Source organism: Erpetoichthys calabaricus, chromosome 12, assembly GCF_900747795.2.
Source record: "Erpetoichthys calabaricus chromosome 12, fErpCal1.3, whole genome shotgun sequence".
Classification (NCBI taxonomy): Eukaryota; Metazoa; Chordata; class Cladistia; order Polypteriformes; family Polypteridae; genus Erpetoichthys; species Erpetoichthys calabaricus.
The window spans coordinates 9,099,558-9,121,638 of record NC_041405.2 but is presented as its reverse complement, the minus strand read 5'-3'; the positions used below and the strand labels follow the sequence as shown (position 1 = coordinate 9,121,638).

The 22,081-nt window shown below is 38.7% G+C and overlaps 1 protein-coding gene across 1 annotated transcript in view; it reads right to left on the bottom strand.

Annotated features, from left to right (window-relative positions):
- The window catches only part of LOC114662268 (killer cell lectin-like receptor subfamily G member 1), a 44,933-nt gene extending 35,229 nt beyond the window's left edge, over positions 1–9,704 (bottom strand). The window contains exon 1 of the mRNA XM_051934627.1: positions 9,578–9,704. Coding sequence (XP_051790587.1) covers positions 9,578–9,656 — 79 coding nt within the window. The 5' untranslated portion in view covers positions 9,657–9,704. The remainder of the gene's footprint in view (positions 1–9,577) is intronic.
- Positions 9,705–22,081: the final 12,377 nt, after the last annotated feature.

The window sequence follows — 22,081 nt, the reverse complement described above, 5'->3', positions numbered from 1 at the left end:
TTTTGTTCTTTTAACAAAGAGGTTGCTAGATTTGAATGGCAGGAAGTGATTAACGCGTGTCATCAGAGGTCAGTACATATAAAGATTGGTGCAAGGACTTCTCATTTATCTGAGTTTGTGCAAATTTCGTTTAGAAGAGTTTCTAGTTATGACTGAAAGTTTTGTTTTCATGGAGTTTGATTTTGGTGTATGCTTGGGCTCAATGATTGATTTTGATTTTTCTGATTAACAAACCCTCTAAGACTTTAAACTGTGTTTCATCTGCTTATCCATTTGCTGTAGAAATCTGGTAGTACAGCTGCAAAGTCTTTACTCTGACTGATATTCTTGCCACGAATTAACACTAGAAGAATTTATTGCTAGTCTTTACTTTGAGTAACTGATCCATCACTCAGATATCAGGACCCGCACATCGCCATCTTAAACAGGGAGTGAATGATGAATGAATATGTCATGTGAACTCTGTGTTACATTAATAGCAACGGGTATGGCAGCATCAGAGATAATCAGAAAATGGTGGGACCACTGGGCAAATCACTGCACTGCACGGCTCCATTATAACGATGAAATAAGTAACCTAAAATATGTTTTTTGAACATTTGGAAATGCAACTCACTATAATATGTTCCCACAGAGTAAAAATAAAGATTAATTATAGCTTTGGGGTATTATAAGAAAACTATATTGAGGTGGAGCAGCAGCACTTAACTGTAAAAATATTTTTTTTCCCGTCCCCATCCTCGATTCTCAGATGTTCAAATTAGGGAACACTACTTTGTTTTTTAATAATCCTTTTAAGATCTTCCCAAATCTGTTGGAGGGAACAGAGCTGAGTCTCGGAAAAAGTTTATAACACTCCTCAGATAGTGAAAGTTTGTATTTAGGGTTGAAAGACTTGCAAAAATGAAGTGGCACAGCAGCACACTCTGCAAATGACTCCTTCCCACTCGTATATGCATAGATGTATCTGGATGGCATCATTTTCTTGAGCACTGTTTTAAGTGTTGTCAAAATAAAAATAAATGACAACTCAAAAATGCTGCAGCAGTGTAATTTTGTAAAGACTAGCATTGTGCACGTAAATGTTGCTATTGTGTGAACACATACCAACATGACTTCTAACTTCATAGAAATATGGTTAGTTTGTTCTCTTCATTTTGAGACACAGACACGTTGATGTATCTCACCTTTTTGCTATTGTTATCAACTTCCTTTTATACATACAGTAGTTTGCACCTTTTTTTTAAGTCTTGTTTTTTTGTCCAGAACTGTGGTTGTTTAACTTTCTCATTCGGCTCTTGTAGTGGTTTCCAAGCTATAGAGCCAGAATTGTAATCATCTTATTAAGGTATTATTGTTCTTAATATTCATCCATCCATGTGCCAAACTTGCTTATCCAGGCCAAGGTCATGGGGAAGCTGATCCCCATCCCAGCACACTAGATTAGCAAGGCAGAAACATCTACTGGATATGGCAACCTTATTATTTCCATTTAATCTCTCTGTCAGTGAGTATCGTAAAGCTGGGGTCACCAACTCCGATCCTGGATGACCACCATGGCTGCAGGTTTTCATTCTAACCCTTTTCTTCATGAGTGACCAGTTTTTGCTGCAAATTAGCTTTTGAACTAATTTTAATGGACTTGTTCTTTAAGACTCAGACCCCTTAATTGTTTTTTTTCTTTAATTAGCAGCCAAACAATAAGGAGATACAAAATGAGCCAAAACAACTGGTGTCCATCATACAATATCTTAAAATAAAGAAAGATGAAGGTCTTAGGGATGTCTGTCTGTCGGCTCAGGTACACAAAACTATTTTAACGGTGGTCTTAGAAAGAGAAAATCAACAATTTTGGAAATGTCTGCTAATACACCACAAGAGCAGCAACAAAGCCACGAAATTAAAGAACGGGTTTAAATAACAACAAGAATTAGAACCTCATTAAGCAACTGCATGGAGTGACATTGGTTGAAGTTTGAAGCCCTGACTTGGTTGGTCTTCTGTTGGCTCCCTCACTTTACATTTAATTTCTGTTTGGGTGCCATTTAGGGAAAGAAATGAAGCAATTCAGAGGAACGATGAAGACATTCAGGGGAACAAATCTTAAAGCAATTCAATTGAAATTAATTCACAAGAAGTAAATTAGCAGCACAAACAGGGCACTCATTAAAAAAAAATGGGCTAGAATGAAAACCTGCAGCCACGGTGGTCCTCCATGACCCCAGTCATAAAGCATAATGAAAACAAGTTTCACATTAGAAACAATAACTTAAAGTATACAGGAGTTGCTAACTTTATCAATACCTTGATGTCACCTCTTTCTAAAGGTCTGGCAGGTAATGTTCTAATAATTTCAATATCACTTCCCTTATTAACATTTACAATTTAATAATGAAAAAAAAAAAAAGGAAACTGTCCATAATTATTTCAGGCAGAGATGTGTACCGTCAAAAGAGAAGACACAACCACTGATTAAAGGCTTCCCAAACTCCCACACGATGTAGCTGCAGGTTTTTGTTCCCACCCGAGTCCTAATCAGTGACAACACCTGATAACACTGAGCTCATTTAATTAGCGGGGATTATTGTCACTTTTCTTATTCTACATTCAGAAAAGCACAGCAGCATGATTTTTACATTTATAAGACATTTAGAAACATTTCTGCTTTTGCTAGAGATTTAAATGCTTAGCTCTCTTTTGTTGATTTCATGATATTTTACCCTTTCTCTCTGTAGTTTTCCCCTTCATTGTATCTTATTAATGACAATTGAAAAGGTGAAAAGAAGACACCCCTGAATCACGAAAGGCTGCAACAACTTTAACGTCAGACCCACTAATTAGTAAATAATGAATTAATTAAACAATTCAAACACATGGAAAAGAAGAATGAAAATCAAGATGAAAATATTGTTAAAAAGAAAAATAAATACAATATTCCCATATAAGTGCTTGGTACATTTTAATATATATATATATATATATATATATATATATATATATATATATATATATATATGTGTGTGTGTGTGTGTATATTTTTTAACCCATCCATCCATCCATCCATTATCCAACCCGCTGAATCCAAACACAGGGTCACGGGGGTCTGCTGGAGCCAATCCCAGCCAACACAGGGCATAAGGCAGGAACCAATCCCGGGCAGGGTGCCATCCCACCGCAGTATATTATATATATGTTGCATAGTTTACTGTCAAATAATACAAAGAGTACGCAACATGTGCTTTGCCCTCATTTGGGCTCATCAGGCGTACACACTCTACTGCCAACCCACCGCAGTATTTTTTAACCAAACTTCTAATTTCTATTTTGTTCCCAAAACACAGAATCTAGGAAATAACAGTTCACTTAATTAGCCCAGGAGTCCAATTAAAAATAGAAGCTGATTGCAACAAAAACCTGCGGCCACAATGTGCCCCTGGACCGAGTTTGGGAAGCATTGGATTAAACTGTAAATAGCAATGACAAATAATTTATATCACATACATAATACAAGCTATAATTGTCAATTATCATAGAAATAAATAAAACTAAAGTAAGATTAAAATGTGCCAGACATGTTTCTGTCTGTTTTATATGCAATACTATTCAAATTAATATGTCTAATGAATATGTGTCCTTAATCGCATCTTGTAATGCAATTAATTTTTAAAAAATCAAGCTTAATCGTTTAATTTAAATATATGACAATATGAAACAGACAATCTCATGAATTATAGGAAAAAGAAAGTAATTAATTCAGGTTAGATGTGTATTTTGCGTCATTTCTTTATTACCGTTTTTGTATTTACAGCTTTAGTAATTCTTGTGCTATCATAATTTTTTTTTAATGAAATCTGATGAATCAGTCTGTCTCCAAGTGTTGTATGCTGTTTTCTGATATATTTCAGATAAAAAAGACCTATTTAATTTAATTTAGTTTAATTATTTCAGGTAACGAAGAGCTGTGTTTTGAGGTAAGGTAATTATTTCAAATAAGAAAGACAGACATTTCAGTGTAACGTCGTTCTTCTTACTAGTCGTGGCACCAGACAATGACAACATGTTGAATGTTTAATAGCACATGCAAGTAAGAACTTCACTGTGTTTTGTACAACTGACATTAATGACCCCATAAGCCTGTATTAGTTTATTTCTCCAGACATGTAATGCTAGAAACTAAAATTTCAAACCTAGAAAAAGAAATTAAGATTCTTATTAAAAATGCCAGGTTTCTTCTTTGAATGATGACTAGAAAACACATTTGTGCCTCATCAGAGTAATTTTAGTGTACCTGCTTTACCTTTGGGTTATACATGGCACCAGAATCATTTAATCGGTCAATGGGAAATGACTTTATTGATGAGAGTATTCAGTGTGTGTTTGCCGTTGTTGCCTGACAACACCAATTACACAGCATCACATTATAGGAGGGACAGAAATAGTAAAAATAAGTATAATAAGTAAAAGATGTCTGCCTTGATAGGACTCAAGAATGGTAAGGACATAAGAATGGTTTGGGAACAGGCAGAATGGACAAAAGAGAAAGGCAAGAAAATAACCAAAACAAAGCAAGTAAAGTAAAAGGTTCATAAGTTGTTTAGAATCTTTTCCCTATACAACTATTCAAGGATGTTATCCATATTGTTGAACAAAGAAGTGACCATAGCAGCATTTTCAAAAGATTTGCAGTGAAAACTTCTTTCAATCGTGGGACAGCAACGGGTTGTCATTTCTAACAATTAAATATCCACAGCAACAGGGAAAAACTCAAGATGACGGCGAATTGATAAACGGCTTAAAATGGCAACGTGATGATTTTGCCACCAACACAAAAATAAAAATTAACATTAAAAAAAAATGTGCAATATGTTAAATTTAAATCACAAGGTTCAAAAACTAATATTTACAACCAAATGGATTATTTGCCTTCTTGTAGTGGGCTTCCTTAGCCGATGTCAAAACTCTTGTTCTCTCTTTTCAGTATAGGGGTCTGGTGTTTAGGATTTTATACTTTTCTGTGTTTTGAGTTTGTCTGCCTTTTAGTATTTTTTTTTTTTGCTTACGTTTTCTGGCTAAATGGTTTATATCATAGACAATAAAGTGTTACTATTTATTTATTTATTTTCATTTAATTGTTTATTGATACCTAGAGATTACAATATGCAAGCATTCTTGCTGAAGAAGGGGCCTGAGTTGCCTTGAAAGCTTGCATATTGTAATCTTTTTAATTAGCCATAAAAGGTGTCATTTTGCTTGGATTTTCTCTACATTCATAATGGCTAACACGGTACAACACCCTAGTACTTATTGATACCTATTAATTTGCCCTTTTAATGGATCCGCATTTCCACTTCAGTGCTTGTCACTGGTTGGATGTGATAAGAGCTTCTCTTGACATCAGAAGGTTGCACTGCCTAAGCGTCTGCCTCTTGATTTAGTGCAAATCTGAAAGTGCGTCTTCAATTCAGTGCCAAGGTTTGTTCATCCTGTGGCGGTGTTCAACTGTTGATCTGGTGTGGTATGGAGTGTGGTATCAAATATAAGATAAGTCACATCCTGTTTTTTTAATAAGGTCAAGGACTTTGGAAAATATTTTGAATGTTGTCACAATGCAGATAAAAGCATCAAGTGTGGTTAATATTTTGTGTTATGTGATTCACTTTTTTTAACAGTGTCGATCCGTCATGTTTTTAAAAATGACAAAATATTCAAAACCTCAAGATTTACAGGTTAAGACCTTGTATTTCAGTTGATTTTCAATCTCCCAAAGCTATTTTTCCCTTTACAAATGTTGAGGATTTTTTTTTGTCCTGAAAAGAGCCTTGAGCTCCATAGAAAAAAGTCTTAAATCCTTTGGTGTGTCATGAGAAATAAGTCTGAAACTCATATGATCCATTGTGAATTGTCTCTAAGCTGTTTTACCTTTATGATAATTATTTATAAAGATAAACTCAGTTGTTCTTTGTTATGGTCAGTTCCCACAGTATATCTTTAGAAATGTATGAGATGTATGGCTCTTGGTATTTACCTACTTATATCACACATACGTTATGTTCTGCTGTGGTAAACAAGTGAAAGATCATAAGCTTAAAATTAAAGTGAAAAACAGACCAATGCATATAAAGTTACTGAGCTACTACAGGTACTATAACAATACTGTAACAATACAAACCAGATAACGATAACTAATCTGCACGCCACCCCAAGCACTGATATATGAAGAGTTCCAAAAGTCCATTTGATTCAAATAGTTATTAAGTAATCCCAACAATCCCATATTTTGCATTTCAGTTTTATTGTGGGATACGTGGTATGAATGTGTGGCTTTATTTAAACAAAAATGGATTCATTGCTTCATAGTGAAAAACAAAAATAAAATCTACAATAATGAAAACAAAAATTCAAAATAGTTGCATTAAAAATAAAGTAATAGAAACTAATGTGAGGTTTACAGCAGTGGTTCTCCTTCTGTGGGGCGGGCCCCCCTAAGTAACAAAAAGGGGGACGTGAAGATGTGAAAAAAAGAAAACAAGAATCAAAAATATGAAAATACATCTATTGAAACCAAAACAAATTAACTTAAACTACATTCTGATACTAAAAAAATAAATATAGAGTTAGATAAATGTCGATAAAAGTTAAGCAGGTATAATAAAATATGCATCTATGATATATCATTAATTAAAAAAGAACAAATTGGTATTAGTGGGCTTCTTTCAAAAAAACGTTATGGGGGCACAATTAAAACTGTTATGAAAACTCGGGTCGCAAATACGCAAAGGTTGAGAAACGCTGGTTTACAGTGAAATTTGCTGCTTTTATTCCAACTGCAAAAGGACGCATTTAAGCTTAAATGGTGTCACATTTTGGTCCTACAGAAGAGTAGAATCATTTGTTTTTAAAATGACATATAAATATATCAGGTTAAAAATGTAAGTGAGAAAAGCCTGGGTAAGCTGCTCGATTTGAATGAATAGCAGTGAGCTCCATAACATTTCCAGGAAAATTTTGCATTACTTTCAAAGAAAGAATGGGATGTATTTCTGTTTTTCCAATTGTATTACATGTAAGTGTTTGATGTTCAAAACATTGTTTAGATATCTGAACTCTTGTGAATTTACGCTGATCTTTATAAGAGTTTTGAATATTATTTTGAATAGTATGTAATACTAATTATATATGTTCACGTATGAATACTCTCTAACGTAGTATATATATTAACAGGGTAGAAAATGCAGCACAAAAAGAAACCAGAGCAAGACTTGGGAAAGCATGCAGTGAATATGGAAGACTTCAGCCCATCTGGAAGTCCAGACAGTACAGCCTGAGAACAATGGTCAGACTTTATAACAGCCATGTTAAACTTGTTCTTTTGTATTGCTCTGAATGCTGGCGTTTTGTCATGGGGGGACTTGTGGATGTGGATGTCTCACGAAGATCTGTCATATCTTCTGGCCCGAGAAGACCTCTAATGAAGACCTTTACAAGAAAACTAAGAGCTAGAGTGTGGTGTTGGAGATCAAGCGCCAAAGAATGGCCTCAAAATTTATCAGAACCTAAGGCGCCAAGCTCTGAGATGGATTCCATCTGGAAAGCTCAGACAAGACTGGCCTGCAACAACCTGGATAAGTGAGCTGAAGCAGGTGGACCTAACATGGGGTGAAACAAAACACGTAGCTCAAGACAGAATGAGATGGTGATAAGTCGCTGATGCATTATGCTTCTTTTGGCATGAAGAGGATTCATAAAATAAAATAATTGCTAGGATATTCCTGTGGCAGTAATTACATTTCAGAATGAAACATAGCCTGTGGTGGTCCGAGGTACAAACAGGGAATCTGTGCAAAATTTGGTGGAGAGAGGTTCAATAGTGTGAATTTACATTACAGACAAACAAAAGCTGGGGTACCCGGCATTGTTCGGGGTGGAGGCGCCAACTAAATTTTGGAATGATGCAGAGCCTATGGTCGCTCCCTGTATAAATAGGTAATCGGTGCAAAATTTGTCTGAGATACGCTCAATGGTGTGGATTTGCATACCAGATAAACACAGGAGGGGCACCTGGCACTGCCTAGGCTGGGAGCATCAATTAAAGTTTGGCACAAAGCATAGCCTATGGCACAAATAGGGATTCTGTTCAACATTTGGTGGTTAGAAAGCAGGGGTACCTGAAATTCCACGGGGAAGGGGCACTGGCTAAATTTTGGAATGAAACATAGTCTATGATCCTCCACTGCACAAATGAAGAATCTGTGGAAAAGCTGACAATGGTCTAGATTTGCATAAACACAAGTGGGGGTACCCGGCTCTGCTCTGGGTTGGGTCACCAACAAAACTTTGTAATGAAACGTAGCCTATGGTGTTTCCCTATACAAATGGTAATCGGGGCAAAATTTGACGGAGAGAAAGGTTTAATAATGGGGTTTTGAGGTACCTGGCACTGCCCGGAAAGGGGGCACTGACTACATTTTGGAATCGCACATAGCCTGTACAAATGAGGAATCTGTGCAAAATCTGATGAAAATAAGATCAATAGTGTGGATTTCTATACCAGACAAACACGTATGCAGATTTCAATATTTGATTGTTTAAATATACTGTAATATCAGGTTATAGTAACATAAATATATAATTTTACCATATTTCATATGTTACAGATAGAGCCTGAAAATTGGGTAAACCTAGTATTACCCGGGTAAAGCTCACACTATCCAAAGAGAGGTAAAGTTAGAAATATTGCAAGCTTTACCCGGGTAATGCTAGGTTTATCCAATTTTCTGGCTCTACGTGTGACACATTTCACAAACCAATGCTTCCAGAGTGGCATGGTGATGCAGTGCCCAGTCCTTCCTCCCTCTCGAATTCAGTGAGTAGAGTCTGCACAGTGTCCTCTGTGCATATGTGCATTTTCCTCCAGGTACTTTGATTTTTCTCCCACATTCCCATCGATGTACAAGGCAAATACTTGATGACTCTAAACTGTCCAACTGACATCCTGTCCTGTCTGTGCCCGATGATACCAGAATAAATGCTGCCAACCGTGCAAACATGAATTAGCTATCAGAATATTGCTATTCATGTTATATTTCTGTTGTCTAAGCTGATTCGTTTTACAAATGTCGTTTGTGCAAAATATGTCACATAAATTGTTGACAACAGATATTAAAATTAGATCAAATAAAAACTCCTTGCCTATATGTTACTATACATTCGTGTCGAGTCTTTCCTACTGTAGGCATGAAATCTTTACTTGCGATTTAATTAAATCTTTACTTCAGATGCCTTGTTGATTTAAGGGCTCCAGCACAACACACCAGCACACTTACGTCTAGAAAGCAATAGCTTCAGTTTCGCAACAGCAGTCATCACAAAGCCTCAAGTTATAGTCCTATAAAGCAACTTATTTTAACATTTTGTGAGATTTCCTTACAACTAATAGAGTAAGCATTTTTTAGCAGTTCTTCTCCAAATTCCTCCTTTATGTACATTTTCTACTCGTTCTCATCCCTTGTAGTTTTCATTTTTGTTTTTGTTTTTGTTTTTAGCCCATCCACATGAGTTAAATGAGATAAAATGTTACCTGGCTCTTCATTTTCACCTGTCCGATTCTGACCAATCCTTGAAAGGGTGATCACCGTGTATGTAGTGTCCTCAGCCATGAAGCAACAGAGAGAGAGAGAGAGAGATAGAGAAACAGCTGGGAGGAAGACGAGGAGCTTATGAATGGCAGCACCAATATGACGGCCGCCTTAAGCGCCAAGTTCAGGAAATGTGGTCATGTGTAGGTGAAGGCAGTACTCGGTGTTCAGACGCTCACGTAATAAGTCTGCAGTAAACCAAGCAGCTTTCAAACCACACTTATTTACCACACTGATTGAGCTGTTGACCCAAAAAAAATGGGGCAAGTTCTCCCAAAGTCTAAAGGGTCTTTTATTCAAGTATTCTGATTTTTCTAATGCATCCCAAAGGTCAGTTTTTGACTATAAATGAGTAGCATACGAATAAGTGTAGGTGTTTGCTTTGTGGTGGGTTTCTACGTTGTTCCAAGTTCTCTCTGGATAGATATTGGTTCCCCTCAACCCTGAACTTAATATAAGGGGGGGTTGAATAAATGAATAGATAGATTGATTCAAAATGCCCCTTGTTTTCTTGGCACACATGCAACATAAATTGGACTTTATATATTAACTTAGTTTTATTGTGAACTTGTGGTTGATTTTCACTACAGAGAGGAGCATAATATAACTTGAATGGGCTTATATTTCCTTCTTCTCCTTTTCCCAAGTGGAGACCACCAACTGTCAGGAATATAGGCGAATTACTAGTTTTTGCCTCCATAATTTTAGCACTATACCCACTGGACAAAACTGGCAGCACTGTGAGGATGATGTTTTTTGATTTCTCCATTACATTCAGTACCATCCAGCTGTTCTTCTCATTGGGTGAACTCAGAGATATGCAGGTGGATGAGCCTATGGGATCCTAGATAATGGACTCTCTGTCAGGCAGATTTATTTAGCATTGGCGGATATAAGTCTAAGCCTAAATAACTCTTACCTATTTGTTCCTCAAGTCATTTCCTAAAATAACTATGTAATAGTTGTGCCCCCTCAATTGGTAGATCACATGTTCAATGACAGGTTTTCGCTTGTCTATCATAAGGCATATCTCAAAATGGAACCAACGTCTAAGGGTACCTGTGGCTCCCCATCGCACAGATTCTTCATTTGGACCACTGTGTTATTCTAGAAGCACTCAATTATTGCTGATCCTGCACTCCGTGAACCCATCATGCTCATTGGGTGAACTCAGAGATATGCAGGTGGATGAACTTATAGGGTCCTAGATAATGAACTATCTGTCAGGCAGACTGCAGTTGGTGAGACTCAAGAACAGTCAACGGAACCCTGGAGCACCACAAGTAACAGTCGTGTCTCTTGTTCTCTTCACTCTGTACACCTCCTACTATAAATATTATAACAGCAGGTCAAGTCAATTGCAGAAACTCTCAGATGATTCTGAACTTATGGGGTGAATTGATGAGGGGGATGAGACAGAGGAGAGGAGTCAAGTGGAGGACTTTGCTTCTTGGTACAGAAAGAGTTGTCTGCAACTCACATCAGCAAACCAAGGAACTGCTTATTGACTTTCAACGCACCAAAGAGCTCTACACCCGGTGGTACACTGCTACAGGTACTTGGGGGTCCACATTAATGACAGCTTGGACTGGTCTCGGAACAGAAAGAAACTATAGAAGTAAGGGCAGAGCAGACTCTTTGTTCTTAGGTGACTTTAATGTGGAAAGTGATATCCTTCACATCTTCTACAACTCTGTGATAGTCATTGTGATTTTATGCACTGTACTGTGCTGGTGACATCATTTCAAGAAAGGCCCACCTTGTCAACAAGCTAATTAAAAAGTGCAGACTCAGTTATAGGACACACTCTGGATCCCCTGCAGGTAGGAGTAGAGGAGAGGATGATAACAAGAGTTCCTTTATGACAAATGTTGTGCATCCTCTCTCTGACACACTAACACGGAGGACTTTCAGCCATTTAATCATTCAGCAGAGGTGTGTCTCTAACACAACTGGGTGTCCTTAATAGTAACAGCTGTATAGCACCTCACTGTAAGTGGGACAGCCAAATCGGAAGTTTTCTTCATTTTAGTCATTTTGTTGTGTATTTGAAAGGAGCTTGTTGTTTGAAATAATATAACAATATTTATTCTCTTGTTTTGAATTTTGATAAAAAGCCAAATTTCCACCAGGGATAAACAGTGCTACCTATATGTCTGTTGTCGAGCACGTGAGATTAGGACATGTCTAACGGGGACATTTTTGTTAGATATTACAGGGATGGATTATAACACAATCTCAAACCTAAATTCTATTTGCCCTAAAGTGGAGGACAATCCAGAGGACCACTGATATCACTTCCACCAAGAACACCGATCAGCCCACCCCTTCCACTTTAGCTCCGCTATTTAAAGCCCCCACAACGGGAAGTCCTTGTCACTCTAGATCCTGACTTCATGTAGACCACTTTTTTTTCAATATCATATTGCTACTGACATATTTCTTCCATGCTTGAAATTAGCACCTATTTCAACATGAACGTTAAATGGGGTTACCCACTGGTACCTCAAATCTTTATCCTACTGTTTTTTATTATATTATATTGTCTATCTATAACAGTGTGCAACAATAATAATAAGCAGAGTTTAATGGTGGAAGATCTTGCAGCAAACAAATCTTCATTCTCTGGAATATCGTGGAACAGTGCGTCAAATACCATTGAGTTTATCGACTTCAAGAAAGTTTTCAACAGCATTCACTGGAAATCACTCTTGCAGATCCTGCGCTATTGTAACGTACAAACAGTCTTCATTAATTTACACCTGCCCTCATGCTGATGTGTCAAGATAGAGTCCAGCAACACTGTCTTCTCTGAAATAGTCACCGGCATTTTTTCAGGGATGCATTACTACAACTATGTCAAGCAACATGTTATCTTCTCCAATTATATCACTTTGATCAAAATAAAAAACGAGAAGGAACTCATGGATGTCAAAAGGGAAGTGAGCAAAATTGGCCTTAGAATAAGTGTAGAGATATCAAAGATCATGTACATCGGCGAAATGGAATCACAGTTGAAACACAAAGGCTGGAGGAGGTGAAGAAGTTTACATACCTGGTCAGCATCAAGTGCCAAAATGGAAACAGAGAGACCAGTGTGAAGTGTCTGATTGGAAAGGGGTCAGCTGTTTTCCAGAAAATGTGGAACATCTGGCCTTTGCAGACAATTTCCCTTAAGACATGCCTCAATTGTGATCCCAACGGCCATTTACATGAGCAAAACCTGGATGTCAGCTACCATCACAAGGAACATCAACATGTACCAGTGGCTCTGTTTCCGATAAATATTGAAGATCAGATATTTTGACCACATCTCCAATCAAGAAGTGTCCTGAAGAAACTTCCACATCATAGTTGCCCAAAGATGACTACACTGGGTAGATCACATCCTTCGAATGGAGGACCACTGAATCCCCAAAGTGACCTTGGGATGGACACCTCCAGGAATGAAACACCACCTAGGACTCCTTTGCCACACATGGAGATGTACATTCAACCTGAAGATCCTGGATGTCACATGAGATGAAACCAAATGCTGCAAGCAATCAAAAACGATGGGCGGAGCTAGCCTGATATGCTATTTAGCATTGGCGGATATAAGTCTAAGCTTAAGTAACTCTTATCCATTTATTCCTCAAGCCTTTTACCTAAAACAGCTACGTAATAGTTGTGTCCCCTCAATTGGTAGATTGCATGTTCAATGACAGGTTTTCGCTTGTATATCATAAGGCATATCTCAAAATGGAACCCACTTCTAAGGGTACTTGTGGCTCCCCACAAATTCTTCATTTGGACCACTGTGTTATTCTAGAAGCACTCAACTATTGCTGCTCCTGCACTCCGTGCACCCGTCATGCTTTCCCGAACAACAGCTAATCATGTATGTTAAAGTGGCATCTAACTGCGATCATATTCAATACCTTATTTTGTTTTAATTCTATTGCTTTTCTGACTAAAATGTTGATGATTATGGAATTCTGACAATCACAACTAATTAAACTTAATACAATGAAAACGTTTCCATCATGAACAACTATATCAGGGGTGTCAATCTTGGAGGGCCGCAGTGACCGAAGGTTTTCATTCCAGACACTGTTTTAGTTGATAGCCAATTACTTCCACAAATTTCAACTGCCTTCTTTTGTCTTAGTTTTAATTGAGTTGTTTTTTAAGATTCAACACCCACAACAAACGTGGGAACTAAGCAGTCAGACCACCGAAGGTTGGCGTGGGACTGTTATTTTGCTGGGTCTCTTCAAGACGTAAGCACACCGGTGTGTGGTGCAGACCTCCTTGTGCATCACCAGGTCCCTCTGCTGCACTGCCTGACTCAGTGACACACCAAAGTGTGACCACAGCTCATTGGCTCTCACCTCTGCAAAGCTGCAGCTATGGTTCTCTCACACGTTCTTCACTTCCTCTGAAGACTCAGAGCAGTTAGTCTGATAAATCTCAATCAAATGACTCTTACATTTAAAATTATTATCATTATTATTATTATTATTATTATGAAACTTGCCTGGGTATTCTGGTATCTACTCTCTATAAACCCTGGCAGTCTTTTAACACATGCACTCAGAAACATAATGCAGAATTTCTAGTGTTCGATTCTCTAAGCCCCTCCTAAATGGTGGTCTTGCTGTCAATACAAGAAACCAAAAAAAAAAAACACAAAAAAAGTACTTTAGTACCCTTACATAACAGAACACAGGAAGAGGAAGTGCAGTGTCTCTATTGAAGGAGTGAACATTGGTGAGTCTAATGACTCACTTTAACAAAGATTGGCTGATCTTGAAGGGAAATTCTTTAAAATAAAGAAAAAAAAATCTAGACTGGTTCATGGGATAGACACAAGGTACAAAGATTAGAGTGGAGGATACAATTATCCATCTGCTCCGCGAGGCTTATTGTTACCTGGACAAAGCTGGCCACACTGTGATGTTTTTTGATTTCTCCAGTGCCTTACGTACTTTCTAGCCATCTCTGTTCAGGGGTAAACTCAGAGACATGTAGGTGGATGAGCCTGTGGTGTCCTGGATAATCGACTATCTGTCTGGCAGCCCACAGTTTGTGAGACTCCAGGACTGTATCTATGATACGGATGTGATTTGGAAGGAACAGTCCTGTCTTCGGGGCCGTGTTAACAGCATTGGTATTAGTGGGCTCCTTTCAAAAAAACGTTAGGTGGGCGCGATTAAAACTGTTATGAAAACTCGGGTCGCAAATACTTAAAGGTTGAGAAATGCTGCGTTAAGACAACCCTACGGCTATCTCCTTTTCTGTTCACTCTGTACAATTCTGACCAGAAATATAAAAACAGGTCATGTCACATGCAGAAATTCTCTGATGATTCTGCATTTAAGTGGTGGGCTGATAAAGGGGATGAGACAGAGGAGAAGATTCAGGTAGAGAACTTTGTTTCTTGGTTCAAAGAGAATTGTCTGCATCCCAACATCAGAAACCAAGGAACTGCTTATTGGCTTTTGCCACACCAAAGAGCTTCTATGTCCAGTCATTATTCAGGGAGTGGATGTAGAAGTGGTCCACTCCTATAAGTACTTGGGGGTCCACATTAATGACAGTTTCAGCTGGTCTTGGAACACAGGAACTATATAAGAAAGAGCAGAGCAGGCTCTTTTTCCTTAGCAGACTGGATTATTTTAATATGGGAAGTGACATCCCTCACATCTTCTACAACTCTGTGATGGCCAGTGTGGTGTGCTGGGCTGGTGACATCACTTCAAGGGATTAAGGGGATTTAAACCGGAAAGGAAGGGAGAGAGAGAGACATCGAGTGGTGAAGCAAGGAGCGACAGTCTGTTAGCTCCATGAATCCACTTGTGAGCCACCTGCTGAAAGAACGTTTATTTTACCCAGGGTTACAAGTGAGACGCGTCTCTGAAAGACAAACTTTTTTTGTAGTTGTTCTGAAACGATCAACCTATGGACTGGTAGGACAGAAGGTTTATGCTGTTGGCATCGGCTGCCTGTGTACTACTTTGTTTTTTTCCACCATTTCATCATCCTCTTGAACTTTAACAACAGTAAACCAAACTGTGGTAATTTGGGGGAAACGGGTTATCTTTAGCGATAGCATTTTTCACCCTAATTTGTAAAATTTTTGTCTTTATTCCTGGTACTCGTTTGTTGGGGAGTTGTGTTTAAAATGTCTTGCCTGTTAATATTTCTTTAATGCTTTTTATCGTATGCTGATCTGGGATGTGTGGTGAGTGGGTCAAAGAGTGTTGGTCACGTAACCCCGAAAGATTTCTGTAAAGTTCTGTTATTACTCTAGAGGTGTTCTGATCATGCGGCTTCCCTGGGCTTAGCTGATCTCACAGGGTAGCGGAACAATCGACCTATTTATGTATTTCTTTATTCAAAGAGCTTCTGTAAAAAAACAAATGTATCCTGGGGACAAATAATCCTGCCATCTACGCTAAAATGTGTATCTGTCTATGTTATCCTGCCTACTACACTAAAACTCATATCTATCTATCTATCTATCTATCTATCTATCTATCTATCTATCTATCTATCTATCTATCTATCTATCTATCTATCTATCTATCTATCTATCTATCTATCTATCTTATTCTGTTTTAAACTGTCATCCTCCTGTCCATTTTTGTGTCTGCTGACTCCAAATCAAGATTGGGATTTAGGCAGAAACCATCACAGTGATCTGGTCTATTGGGGGGCACATCCACACTCACACAAGGTCAGTTTCGAGCTACCAGTCAATCTATATCGCTCTTCCTTCGGGTTGTGTGACCAAAGCTAATGTGTTCAACAGGATCGTGGGATATCCTATTGAACTAATTCTGAAATAAGAGATTTTGCACTGGCTTCTGGTTAGATCACGGCAGAAGAGCCATCAAGATAGCAGTGTTCTTGTGTTTGACATGTCTTTCACTATATTAAAAGAACAAACGCAAACTATACCGAGAAGAAGAAGAAGGAAGCATCACATTTATTTAGCACTTTTCTTGCAACTTCAAGTGCTTTAAATAGACAGTAGGGGAGCCCCTTCATAGGGGAGCCCCTTCAACCACCACCATTGTGCAGCATCCACCTGGATGATGTGACAGCAGACATTCTTATGCCAGTATAGTCACCTTACATATTCATTTTCCATTGCTTATCCAAAACCAATCCGCTGGGGCAAACAATCTCATCAGTGAAGACCACACGTCTCTTTCCCTTGCCACACTTGCCACCTCGTACTGTGGGATTCCAAGGTGTCCCAATATCATCTGGGAGATATAAAGGGATGAAGAAGTAAAAGAGATAATTAGCTAATTAGGGGCAAGAGATGATTAGGAGGCCAGAATGACTAGGCCCGAGAGGGCAGTTTAGCCAGGACATCAAGATGAATAAAAATCTTGCCCCTTTAACCCCTTAACCGCCCTCTGCCGGATATATCCGGCATCGTAGCGTTATTGCTGACGCCTTACTGCCGGAATTATCCGGCACATTTGCCTATGGTTATGTGAATGCCTGGCGCGTAGTATAACTGACAGTTTGGCGTGGGTATTATTACTACATTGTATTTCGACAACTCTGCGGTTGTATTGGCCGCTCACGTGATGTGATTCGAAAGTGAAAGCTGTGAATATGGCGAAACGTAAACTGACTTCAAGTGAGGTTTTGCAGGCGATTTTGGACAATAATTCTGATCATGATTGTAGCAGTTCTGAAGAAGATTTTAGCGACAATGATGATCAGACAATGATGATCAGCAACGTGCGCTGCATGATACTGTGAATGACGACACATCGGATGATGGCGATGAGTGGGTGTATCCCCAGCATCTCAACTGGACTGCTGCCCATTATCTGAGCCAGATAAGAAAGATCCAAACCGTGACTGCTTGTTCAAGCTATGTCCTTTGATTGACCATTTATTTGAAACATTTCAGCAGGTATTTCAGCAGGTAAATACTGCTTGAATAAATGTAAAGTAAAAAAAACGAAAATTGTTCAGATTTCTCCTGGCATGGGGAATATTTAGGGAGTTGGCGGTTAAAGGGTTAATTTACCTTTTTATAATTCTGTATCAGAAACATCAGGAACACAAGCATGTCTTTCTGTATCATGAAAGATTCTGTGTGATGCTGCTCAGAAGTACAAGGTGGAGCGGCTTTTGCCTGCAGATTGCATGTTGGGCGTGTGATTTTTCTGATGTACATCCTGATAGCATTCTACATTTAGCTAATTTATTGTATATGGTAACAGAGTAAAATTTTAGATTTTCCAACCAGTTGGCCCCCTGATTGCCCAGAAACCACTGTCATGAATGTACACCTGTGGACTACCCTCCAGGCTTTGAAGAGGTAAGTTAGTTCCACCCTGGGACAAGAGGAGGTGCTGATGCTAACATTATCTTCTGTGTTACTCGTAACACTGAGGGAAACACTCAAGGAGAATTCCTACCCCTGACCAAACTGCCAAGAGAAGGCTCTGCCCCTACCAACAAAAATAAAAATAGAGCCACTACTGAAAGGTGGCACCAGATACTGGGCAAACATTCAAGAAGGACAGAGCCCCAACTGCTTTTATTAAAGTATAAGGCTGACTTTTCTATTAGCCAATTATTTTTGTTTTCTTTATAAAGGGTGACCCAGCTGGTACTCAAACCTTGGGCCTACATACTCTGGTCTGCTTTCCTGGCAAAGTTACCCCAGAAGAGGTCACCAATGAAAGTGTAAGCATACCCAAAAAAAACAAAAACTGGTAGCAATCATCTACAGAGATGATCTACTGACACCAAACAGTAGTATTTGCCCTACTTGGATGAAGATACCAGACAAACTAACTTTAATGAATCTGGATGTTTACCTCCTAAATTCACTTTCAGACTTTTTAGATTTGTTTTTCTTGCAGTTTATAACTTTTAGTATTCTAAGAGTGATTTCATTATGATTCCATTTTGTGTTAGGACCACCAACATGTTATGCTTGCTTTAGTTTATAGCAACATCACTCAGTGCCAGTCACACAAATAGGAAGACACTTGACATGTGACTTTGTTCTCACATCCCACCTATTTAAGATGCTGGCGCATAATGCTCAGTATCCAAAACTACTATTGGACCCAGGATTTGCACAAGGAAATCTGTTGTGATGTAAAACGATGCCTGGCCTACTTTGGTTATTTTAAAGAAACTGGCCTAGCGAGGGACAAACTGATGGTTTGTTCTTCCTTTAATCAGATCTGAGCTGCCTCATGTCTTCTTTCCTGTGGTCTGTAGTTTTTTTTCTTCCCAGAATGGTAGAAGGTTTACTTACCTTGAGGTGCCTGCAGTAACCTGTGAAGTTTTTTTTTGGTTTTTCCCCTTTCACTCTTTCATCAGTACTTCCTTGTGAGACCGAGTTCAATCTTCTCTGGTGTTGACGTGTCTCGCTGTGTAGCACAAAGCTCTGACGACTGTTAGCCTCAGCTGGATAGCCTGTTTGTGAGATTTTGCTTTTTTGAGGATGCTGATTCTCTAACTGCAGACCAGGATGTGCACTTCTCTGTTGGGCCTCATAGGTGATTGACCACACTGTATGGAAATTTAAGTGAATGCCCTGCCCCCACTCATTCACAGCTGCTCACGCCTACACCTCGACACGTATCTCAGTCTGTTAGAGGTGTAAAGTTCTTCTGAAGTGATGTATGTGTAGATAGCCAGTCTTTGACATCCTGTGATAACAGCATTAGAAAAAAGTCGAGGCTCATGGAACTTCATTTGTTGTAGGAGGCACTACCAACCAGATGTTTTCTACTCCTAAAACTGGCAACATACAAAAATGTCCCCTCTTTAACAATCAAGTAAGTTATTTTCATAATAAAGTGCCTGAATATGTAAGGCTGACATCTGCTTCAGCTTGCACTTCCACATGGGGACTTGTTATGGGATTATAATGAATTTTTCCTGTGTCTTTCAGTTCTGAGTTCCATTTACAGTGTGCAAGGGATGTTCAAAAAGTTTCCACAATTTTTTTTAAAAACTCTATTTATTAAGAATTTCAAAAACAAATGACATCACTTTTCTACATAGTCATCCTCCTTTTTTCCCAGCGCCGTACCAACTGTTTTATGACCAATTAATACTCCTCCTGCCTTCACCGTTTTTCCCATGAAAATACAAAAGTGCGGAAACTTTTTCAATCTCCCTATATCCTGGGTCTGCTTCTCTTTTCGATTTACATGCTTCTGTTAGGTCAGATTATCTTGGGGCATAACGTGAGCTACCACAGCTATGCTGATGACACACAACTGTATGTATCAATAGCGCCTGATGACCCTGACTCTCTTGATTCACTGACACAATGACTTACTTATGTTTCTGAATGGATGACTAGTCATTTTCTCAAACTAAATAAGGAGAAAACAGAAATTTAGTGAATGGCAAAAATGGATATGATGAGGGTATTAGAAATAACTTGATGCATTAGGATTAAAAGTCAAGACGGAGGTAAAGAATTTAGGGGTTACTATTGACTCTGACCTGAATTTTAAATCACATATTAATCAGAGGGTGGCACGGTGGTGCAGTGGTAGTGCTGCTGCCTCGCAGTTAGGAGACCTGGGTTCGTCCTCCCTGTGTGGAGTTTGCATATTCTCCCCGAGTCTGCGTGGGTTTCCTCAGGGTGCTCCGGTTTCCTCCCACAGTCCAACGACATGCAGCTTAGGTGGATTGGCCCTAGTGTGTGCTTGGTGTGTGTGTGTGCCCTATTATAACATTGCAAGATGCTGGGAAATTAGTTCACACTTTTGTTTTCAGTCAACTAGATTACTGTAACACACTCCTCACAGGACCACCCAAAAAAGACATCAATCGATTGCAATGAGTGCAGAATGCAGCTGCCAGAATCTTAACTTCGAAAAGAAAATCCGAACACATCACACCAGTCTGAGCGTCATTATACATTATATGTGCCATTTAGAATTGACTTTAAAATACTGCTTATAGTTTACAAAGCCTTAGATAATCTCACTCCATCTTATATTTCAGAATGCCTCTCACTTTACACTCCAAATCGTAACCTTAAATCTTCAAATGAGGGTCTTCTTATAATCCCAAGAACTAAACTTAAAAGAAGTGGTGAGATGGCCTTCTGCTGTTATGCACTTAAAATCAAGAATAGTTTACCGATAGAAATTCGGCAGGCTAATACAGTGGAACACTTTAAAAAACTGCTAAAAACTCATTACTTTAACATGGCTTTCTCAGAGCTTCATCTTAGTTTAATCCTGATATTATGAATATGCATTTAATTATCATTGTCATTCATGGTGGCTCCAAAATCCGTACTAACCCCTACTTTCTCTGCTGTTCTTTTTCCGGTTTTCTGTGGTGGCCACAGGTCCATATGACCATTATCATCAAATTCTTCCATGAGAACCCTGAATACAGTGAGGACTGATTGAGGTCATTTATGTTACGTCGACTGCCTAGAGGGGACTGGGTGGTCTTGTGGCCTCAGAACCCCTGCAGCTTTTTTTTTTCTCCAGCCGTCTAGAGTTTTTTTTTTTGTTGTTTTTTTCTGTCCTCCCTGGCCATCGCACCTTACTTTTATTCAATGTTAATTAGTGTTCCCTAATTTTAATTCTTATTTATTTTGTTTTTTTCTCTTTCTTCATCCTGTAAAGCACTTTGAGCTCCATCATTAGTGTGAAAATGTGCTATAGAAGTAAATGTTGTTGTTGTATTTACAAACTTGAGCATCAACTGCAACACATGGGTTTCGACTAAAAATGCACCAATGTTCATTCCAAAGGTGAGAAGTGGACCAGGAGATGAAACACAACCAAAACCTTAATAACAAACCCTTTTTACACCAAAGCAAAATCACTAACTAGAAATCAAAGTCAGGGAGAAAACTGTATGATCAGAAGCCACAGATTCGAGGAGAAGATGCACTGATGTCTGATGGTGTTTTTATCTAAGTCATGGATACGGAATGAATCTTTGTGCCAGATTTAAAGGGTGTCACTGCTGATGCCAGGCAGGGTGATGACTGAAACAGTTTTTCCATAATGACTGGACCCAGCATGCCATTAATGGGAATCACAACATTGAGTCACCCAACTGCAAAACAAAATAATGCTGAGGATGGACAGGATTAGAAATGAGGACATTAGAGGGTCAGCTCAAGTTGGACAGTTGGGAGACAAAGTCAGAGAGGCAAGATTGTGCTGGTTTGGACATGTGCAGGGGAGAGATGCTGGGTATATTGGGAAAAAAATGCTAAGGATAGAGCTGCCAGGGAAGAGGAAAAGAGGAAGGCCTAAGAGAAGGTTTATGGATGTGGTTAGTGAGGACATGCAGGTGATGGGTGTAGCAGAGCACGATGAGGAGGACAGGAAGAGATGTAAAAAGATGATCCGCTGTGGCAACCACTAAAAGGAGCAGCCAAAAGAAGAAGAAGAAGAGATCTAGTAAACATTATAATGCAA